This window comes from Haliotis rufescens, unplaced genomic scaffold (assembly GCF_023055435.1).
Source record: "Haliotis rufescens isolate VD_foot unplaced genomic scaffold, xgHalRufe1.0.p SCAF_6, whole genome shotgun sequence".
Taxonomy (NCBI): domain Eukaryota; kingdom Metazoa; phylum Mollusca; class Gastropoda; order Lepetellida; family Haliotidae; genus Haliotis; species Haliotis rufescens.
Window position 1 is genome coordinate 25,073,117 of NW_025964334.1, and position 9,710 is coordinate 25,082,826.

General features: G+C 41.2%; 1 protein-coding gene across 1 annotated transcript; it reads right to left on the minus strand.

The window, feature by feature from the left end:
- Positions 1-5,025: 5,025 nt before the first annotated feature.
- Positions 5,026-8,934, minus strand: LOC124111418. Its single transcript, XM_046471116.2, has 2 exons — positions 8,744-8,934; positions 5,026-7,034 (listed from the first exon to the last, which is right to left on the minus strand). The coding sequence occupies exon 2, from the start codon at positions 6,883-6,885 to the stop codon at positions 5,773-5,775; it is 1,113 nt and encodes a 370-aa protein (XP_046327072.2). The 5' UTR covers positions 6,886-7,034; positions 8,744-8,934; the 3' UTR covers positions 5,026-5,772.
- Positions 8,935-9,710: the final 776 nt, after the last annotated feature.

Consider the following 9,710-nt stretch of genomic DNA (forward strand, 5'->3'; position numbering starts at 1 on the left):
ATCATATAGCTGGAATATTGCTGAGTGCGGTGTTAAACAACAAACCAACTGACCAACCAAGTTGAACAGACATTGGCCTATTAACAACTCCGAGGTGTAGTAAATTGAGTGCAGAAGGTTCATGGTTTGATCCCAGATGCACATTACCAAAAGACGTTAAAAGATGTACTTGTTGTTACCCTGCCTGGCACATAAGGGTATCAAACAAGGACTGGTCGGCTCTAGTCAGTATGCTGTGTCTGAGTGGGATGTCCATGTTGAACTGCGGCATGGTATTTCCATGGGCTCACACCCTCACACACATGCCGTCTATATGAGTGACATAACCTTGAAGTGACATTAAACCACTTTTCACCTCACCCTTATCTTCCAGAATAGTTCTGGCTGGTGGGTTTCACAGAAGAGACACACCACTACAGTTTAAGTCACAAACTGGTCTTACACCAAAGTAATGATGGCACAATGTTACATAAATGAAAACTTTCAAAACAGTGTGTAACCTTGGTTACAGCTAAGACAGCACCGCATCAAAACGGCACCAAACTGGCGAAAATGGCTGCGGGCTTAGCGAAAACGGCTGCTGGCTTAGCAAAAACGGCTGCTGGCTTAGCAAAAACAGTGTAGTGTATTGTGTCACCTGGCAAAAACATGTGTTCATGCTACAGTAATAAAATTGGTATTAATAAATGTAAAACGTAACGTTTATCATATGTATGTTGCGTTTTTTGCCAGACAAACTTGAGGACATTTTGATGTGGTACCATCTTAGTCTAATCCGTTTCACCTGACTGACCCAGCTGTTCAGTCAGATCAGCATGCACTTGTAACAAAACACATTCTGTAATATACATTTTTTGACAGGTATTTTGCACATTCCTAATGGCAATGTTATATCTTTGTATGAAAATATTGTTCACATTATATAAAAAAAACATGTGAAAAGATAATGGTGCCTTCTTTTGTTTTTATCCAGTTTCTCATGATGTTACACATATTGGAGACTACAAGTATAAATTAATAATCTCCAATTTTTATGTGGAGTTCAGTAGGGATTCAGTTGCGGAAATCCCTCTTAGGGCGCAACTCAATCTCATTGATATCAGATCTTAGTGGACTCCACTGTTTTGGTGATGAGATTGGGCTCCAGTACTCTGAACTTGAAAGAACACTAATTTACTTTGTGGAACGTCATTTATCATCCAAAACTGGCTCCCACACGAGATATTGCTTGGGTGAGGTCAAGCGATATCTACACTGTAGATATTGCTGCAATGAAATTGCATCACAATGCTTTGCAGACCAGGGTGCACACTTAGACACTGCTTATTACTGTCTACAAACTGAAAAAGTGATGTTGGATCATAAATATAATCTCACCCTCCTGTCTTTTGATATCAAATATATCAACACTCGTTGATAACAGTGGAAAAACTCCTCAGCAAGCCTCAGTCTTTCCACTTTTATCAACTCGTATTGATATATTTGATATCAAAGGCACTCGGGTGAAATTCTGATTGGGTCATGGGTGGGCCAGTTACCAAACCATAAAATATGGTCTCTGCTGGACTGCTGGAACGTTGCTGACTTTGAAATACAAACATTAACTTTTTCACTTATGTTTTTTTATGATGCCTACTAGTGAGTGAGTGAGTTGGGTTTAACACCGCTTTTAACATTATTCCAGTTATATCACGGGTGTCAGCTTAATGTGGAAGGAAAGCCCCAAGTGATGCAGGTCTAAGACGTTTACCACTTCGGTGAAACCCACGAGCACGGGCATGGTGCTGACAAACCTAGATACTTAATCGGGGCGAACCGGGACCCACAATCATAGGTTTCTGGCGTGCCCAAGGGATGCAACTCTGCACAGCGAATCGCGGCGCCTTAGACGACTGGGCTACCCGTGCCCCCATGGTGGCTACAAAGGAAGAGGGGCACAATCGCCTTTCTCCCTCTGGTTGTAAACATTCAGATAATGATTGCATTTCGAAATGTCTGTTCAGTGAGTACTGAGCCATTTTTTTAGCTTGGGTGAGTATACCTGTTGTACAGAAACTAATGTAAGGTCGGATTGGTTATTTTCAGTTTAACTTTTCAGTGTGTAAACTTTAAATCACCCGTGACTGATGTAATCGCAGGTCCTGGGAAGCCACGCGGTTTAAAGAGTTCAAGGTGAGGTGGGTAAAATGGGGTCATGTTCTTGATTATTGAACTTATATATAGACATGCATGCACCTCTCTGTGTGTGGTGCGCGCGTGCGTGCGTTAATTCGTTCGTTTCGTTTAACACCACTTGGCAGTGAAGAGACTTCTTTTTCCCCCATCATTTAGGTTCTATGGCCAGCAGGATTCGATCACGCAAAATCTGCACCGCAGTCCAATCAGGAGAAATGGGGTTTAACGTCGCGTCCAAGATTATTGCACTTATATAGCGACGTGCATGCACGTGTGTGTGTGGCTGCTTGTACTGGTCCGGACTGATGCCGATTGATAGTGCATGATATACCATGCCGCAGTTTAACATGAATACCCCACTCAGACACAGTATGTTGGTGATCAGTGCATTTTTATGAGGGAGCTCAAAAGGATTAAAGAATTGGTAATAAAGAAATTATTACACTCACATGTGTGTCATACTGATTTTAAGTAAAAACTCATGTTAGAATTCATGTATTACCCACGCTCTCGCTTGGAAAATACAAGAATTTTGACACTCGTTTCATGAAATCAGTATGACACACATGCTCGTATTATAATCTCTATATATGTTACATGAAGTTCAGTGTTTCACCCTCTTTGACCCGTTCAATATTATTGCACTTATATGGCTGTATGCGTATACGCACACATTCTGACTACTAGCAGTTTTATAGTGCCAACCCACTTAAATACCATGCCGCAGTTTACCATGAATACCCCATTCAGACATAGTATACTGACTCCGAGCCCACCAGTCCTTGTTTTATCCCCTTAATGCCGAGCGCCAGACAGGGTAACAACAAGTACCATCTTTTAACGTCTTTTGGTACTTATAAAGATATGTGCAGGGACGTGTGTGCGTGTGTGGTTGCTTGTACTTGTCCGGACTGATGCCTATTTTATAGTGCTAGCCCACTGAGATACCATGCATCAGTTTACATGAATCCCCTACCCAGACGTTCATACAGTTTGGCCCTCACTCTATGAAGGTTCATACTCCAGTGAACTCACACAAAGTGAAATATATATTATTTTGATTTAAACTATAATGATAACACAGTTATCCAAAGGTCTCCTGAACAACCCTTTTCTAAATAGGTTTCTCTTTGACATTTGCACATCCTGACCATTCACCTCAATACGATGATGACATTCATGACGGGTTACAGCAATTATTGCTGGACACGCTCGAAGATTACCCGGATGTGTCGGTGATCCGGTTATTTCAAAATTTAATCATTCATATATAATCTCCCTCACTTGTGTCTTGACATCAAATGTATCGACACACGTCGGTAAAAGTTTGAAAACTCCGAGGCTCCGACGCTTGGAATATTGCCGAGTGCGGCTTAAAATAACACCATGATATAACCAAGTCCTTATATAACACTGCGTTCTTGTACGACCGTTCGATCAGGTATCCGTGGCAAAATGATGAGATCAATGTCATACATAGTTTTTAAAAAGAGATACATGGAAGTTCAAGACTGATAATGCACTTCAGTGTGAGAGACTGAGTCTTCCCGAATATGGTACTTGTTGTTACCCTGTCTGGCGCTCGGCATTAAGGGGCTAAAACAAGGACTGGTCGGCTCGGAGTCAGTATACTGTGTCTGAGTGGGGTATTCATGTTAAACTGCGGCATGGTATCTCAGTGAGCTAGCACTATAAATCGGCATCAGTCCGGACTAGTACAAGCAGCCACACACACACACACGTGCATGCACGTCGCTATATAAGTGCAATAATCTTGGACGCGACGTTAAACCGAATTTCACCTCACCTCACCTGAGTCTTCTGAAGTTGAGAAAAGTGGTATCTTCATTGCAGTGAACATAACACTTGATATTTCACTGCAGTGAACGTAACACTTTGACGGAATAATTGTCTTGCAAGAGTTACCTCCCCGCATATTGTCTCCCTTTATCGTGTCTGCCCCGTACACAAACTGTTGACTTCCTTTTCGTGAGGTGATAAAAGGGGTGATGCTTAACTTTTTCCATGTGCATATTTGTCATTTCTACGGAGGAAAGGATAAAATAATCTATGCGAAAGCCAAGCAGAACATAACACTCTATATTATAAAATAATTGTTAAATTTTGTTTGTTGTGTTTTTTCTCTCGTAACAAAATTAGAGACACAACATCTAACAAAATGTATGAATTCTTCATATCCATGCAGATTCAACACTAGATCTGATGGTATCAATGTGAGATTCCAAAATAAAATGTCTGGCCATTCAATCATTTTTTATTCTCAAATCACAACCGACGGTGGTACAATATCATTTAACCGGGGAGCAAAAGAAACGATACTCCCAAGTTTATTTTAACCACGGACCTATATACATACATACATACATACATAGGTCCGTGATTTTAACATATGTTTGACTTTCAGTTGAAAATATCATAAGTTAGCGGTATTTGACCGAAATATTAACTTAATGGCGCTGTGTCAGCCCCCAATGAATACTTCTACATAATTTTAAAATATAACTTTATTTTTAAAGTTTTTAAAAATTAATCCATTTTTTTTCGCATAATACACAATGCTGGCGGGTATCTTCGACATATTATCTTTGAAAATCAATAAATTGCTTTTTTCGGCACAAATTTACATCATTTCTGTGCAGAGTTGCGTCCCTTGGGAATGCCAGAAACCTATGATTGTGGGTTCAAATCCCGGTTCGCCCAAATTATGTTTCTAGGTTTGTCAGCACCATACCCGTGCTCGTGGGTTTCACCGAAGTGGAAAACGTCTGAGACCTGCATTACTTCGGGCTTTCCTCCCACATTAAGCTGACACGCCGTGATATGACTGGAATAATGCTAAAAGCGGCGTTAAACCCAACTCACTCACTCACTCACAAACTATTGCAGGAATGAGTGATGGTTAAGTAGACATAAACAAATTTAACAACAGTTCTTTCGATTTTCAATAACATTAAGAAATAAAATAGATATACGTTCTTTTGCCCCTCAGTGTAATATAAGACTTACAATTACAATAAATTAAGTCTGTTTCAACATAGAAACATTGAAGTTTTGAAAATACACTCCGACCAAAGTTAAGTCAGTTCAGCAGCTCATATGATGGATTTACTATCGGATGTCGTGCTTGTATTTAACCCTCTCTCTAATTCTTCTGTTCATGTTACGAGAATAATTATGGCAGCCAATGCCATATGGGTACAATGTGTGAACTATCTTTATGAAGTCCCCTGCCGTGACATTGCTGGCGGCGTAAAACCATACTCACTATTATTAATCCGGGTCGTTCTTTTGATATTAAAAGAAACATTGTCACGCATATTATAAACACTGACATGGGTTATTGTTTATTTCATTTACGTTTGTGATGCACGCAGGGTTGCGTCCCTTGCGGACCTATGATTGTGGGTTCGAATCCCGGTTCGCCTCGATTATTTTTCTATGCTGTTCAAAGCGGCGCTAAACTCGACTCACTCACTCACTTTTGTGATACACACGCGGTTATAACATTACTGGTAAATATCGCATGGATTTGGATTGAACATATGTTTCCAGTCCGCTTCTTTAAGACGAGGATATTCACATTCTGATAGATGACCAAAGCACGGGATCGTCTGCTGGTTTAAACATCCGATGACACGGAAAAATGAAGTTGAGGACCCAGTTGTCTCCAAACACGCCACGTATACGTTCCAGATTGGTCCGAAAGTCGGTCACGTTGATATCATTGGCCTGTTCAAATGTCGTCTGCGACGTCAACAAAATACTGAAAGAATCCACGAGATGGGTTCCAGAGAGGACTACAAAATACGTCAGCGACCATCCCAGGAAAGTTAGGAAGCTAATCATATAGTGCTGGTATCCGAATAATGCACGCACGAGTGAGACAGGGGGTATAAGGTCAACATAGGCTATGTTTGGAAGGATTTCAATGTATGCATAAGGCGCCATATGAATAAAAGCATAAAAACAACCGAAAAAAGTCCAGAAGAGAAATACTATAAAATGTCTCTGATTGTTGACCCCGACACAAGATCCGGCAAAAAAACAATGATGATCTCTCTTCAGAACACACCTCTGACACAGAACGCAATGGTGGCATCGTGGCGGCCTAGGACGCCTACAGACGACACACGGTGACCAGGACCAATAGTCATATGATTCACGTTCATAGTGACCGTCTTTGTCCGGCAACGTGGTTGCGACAAACATTCGGTATACTTTTTTTCTTTTGGTGACTCCGTTCGATTTAGTCTGATTGGAATTAATGTCCTTTTCACTCCGGTGAAAGTCAGTGACCTGGTGGTCGGCTCCTTGCTCGACTGGTATACAGGGTCCACTTCCGGTTTTATTCGTAGGCTCGGTCCCATGAACGAAGGGGTTGTAGTGCGAATCCACATACCTTATACAGAACCAGTTTATCATCATTTCAAACGAAATAACACAGGATAAGATTTGATTCATTATCAAATACACGGCATCCCATTCGCTGTAGAGGAATGGCAGCGCTTCCGTTACTCCCCAGTAGAAAACACCAAACAAGACAATAAAGAACACAAACGGTCCGACCTTGTTGACGACCACGTGGAATGATAGTTTGGATACTATGGATGATATGTATCCAGAATTTCCTTTCAATTCATGACGATTCTTAAACTTTTCTCTCACTTCGAGTTTTCTGTGGTCCGCCATGGCCGACTGCTGGTTGACGTCTGCTCGTGTTTGTGACTGGATCGCGACGGTCGCCTGGGTTACAAGTATTACCTAACCCCCGAATCCGGCACTCTGATCACCCTGAGTGAGCAGCGCCGTTACACAACATGGCTCCATCGCTGAATACCCTGTTGATCAACCAAAGAAGTGATGTGATTAATCCTTAATGCCATATTGTCCACCAAAGTCGCCCATTATACGTGAAGGAAACCTGACGAAGAGGGTGTCAGTGAAATATTGTAATTAACATTGTAGTGAACCCATCTCAACAGTATAGCTGACGTCACATATGTTATATATTTATTATACAACAGTGCTATTTTACGGACAATATGAAATAATATTTATGTGAAATGGTTTACCTTAAAGTTATTAAGTAAACACAATTTATGGATAACAGCTTTATTTTTACTGAAGTTGTTATCCAAGACTAATTCGTCTTACAAATGTACAATGTATTAACTGTATTTCCTTTTCGCACGATAGCATTAATCCAAGAGTGCACGTGCGGCGTGAAACATTACTCACTCTTTCCTTATCGTTATAGCAAGCAATGTTAGGAAGTAATATAAGGAAGTGATATATTAAGTAGTAGTAATATGAAATATATTAATCCGTTAAATGTTTTACGTGTATGTATTGTACAGCACGTCCATGAACCAGACAACCATTATCCCCTTTATGGACTAAACACTTGACTGTCCACAGAAAGAAAAACACTAGTGCAGACTTTGGAGTGAATGTTATTGTATGACGCAGTTAGCAAGGTTTCGGCTATATCAGGTAAACAAGTCTGACACGAGTCTGAGCTGGACAAACTAAAAGTTGACTCCACAGGCAACGACGCCGTGATATAACTGGAATACTGTTAAAAGCGGAGTTAAACCCAACTCACTCACTCCACAGGCAACGATCCGCGCCATCCAGGCACGATAACACAAGACATATTGTTGGTGAGGTGAAGTGATATGAAATGGGGTTTAACGTCGCGTCCAAGATTATTGCACTTATATGGCGACCTGCATGCACGCGTGTGTGTGAGTGTGTATCTGCGTGTGTGTGCAGGGTAACAACAAGTACCATCTTTTAACGTATTTTGGTATGACGCGGCCGAGGATCGAAGCCCCGACCTTCCGCTCTACCACTTGACCACGGAGGCGGTCCTATGCATATTGTAACGACGTTAATCATTAAGTCATTAAGTCACGCAAGGGGTGCTGTGAAACTTTTCATCCCCGAAATCCCCGCGGGGACAACAAGCCTTGACGAAAAAACGAAGTAAACATAATGCAAGCATTGTTACGAAGAGAAGTCTTATGTATACTCACACAATTTGAAAACGCAACTTGCTTGTCTTAACGTCATAGTCGCAATGTAATGATTTATTGTTTAATATATGAGGGAAATTAGTTAAAATGTTTACAATTTCGAAAAGCATTTGTTGTTTCAACACAATACTTTAGTCCTATTTGTTTTACGTTTCTATGGGTACCACAGATCACGTGAAACAAAATAAACCATACCATCCGATATTTGCACCTAAGTTTAACGAAATCAAGACAGCTCTTCCAATAGAAAATCAAAGAATAGAACAAGACTTATTTACACATGTTTACAATATTTACATTAAACTTGTCGTTAATACTTGAACTAATTATTCAAATTTCAGTATAGTCCTGGAGTTATTGTGAAACAGACTATAGCTTAATCCCCAAATCCGTTTACTGCTTAACTGTGAGCAAATCGGGGTTGAGACTTACATAAGTTTGACCGCTGATAATACTGGTGGACAGAGGGGGCCAAAACTGTGCCGGACAGTGTGATAACAGGCACTTACCTATGGTTGAACGTATGCTGGCATGTCGCTATGCCGTCTGGTAGCTGTAGGTCTGTAAGTGATCAGACTGGGTTGTTGGCAGTGGTTACAAGTCATGATCTAATGAGCAGTGCACGAGGTCGTTGTGGGTCCCCTGCCGTTGAGTACGTGTATGTCACGATCACATATGTCTGACATAGCGTCGCCACGCTGCTGTAACTGAACTCGACAGCAGTGACAGCACGGGGTTGTTCCTTGTGTATGTAGTGACAGTGCATACCATCCTGAAAGAACTGAAGTTAAGGGTCCAGATTGTCTTAACAGAATCACCATGCATACCGACATGGGTTATATATTTGAAAGAGTTACTACATGTATGTTATCGCTGTAGCAACTGATTTCTTGTTCATTTTTTATTATTTACCCCGAACGTTTACATTTGAATCACAGTTCTGGAACTAGACTTATAGAGCTGAACACGTGTCATAGAATCAGAGAAAATTGAAGATCCACTTTGGCAAATCTGCTAAGCACGTTTTAAACAGATTAATCGTGATACACTCGTCATTCATTTATCTTGGAAGCGGCCCGGTCGTAGTCAAGTGGTCAAAGCGTTCGCTCGTCACGCAGAGGACCCGGGTTCGATTCCCAACACCCGTGAACACGGTACACTTTCTGAAGTTCATTGATGACCCCGCCGTTATAGGCTATAATACAGCTAAAAACGGCATAAACCCACTCACTTGAGAACTGCGGTCATAGGTATGAACGTAAAAACTGCGCAGTGGGTTTACCCAAAGCGTGCTGCAGGTTTTTACCTCTATAAACGCAAAAACAAACTGAAGAAATTCTTATAAATAGGTCTACAATAATAACTTCGCAGACTACTTATTTAATCATTTACAGGGCGGTGGGGTGGCCTACTGGTTAAAGCGTTCGCCCGTCACGCCGAAGACCTGGGTTCGATTCCCGACATGGGTACAATGTG

What these genes read in the sequence shown, in the direction of transcription:
- LOC124111418 (XM_046471116.2), bottom strand. Translation starts at nt 6,885, where the DNA reads ATGGCGGACCACAGAAAACTCGAAGTGAGAGAAAAGTTTAAGAATCGT.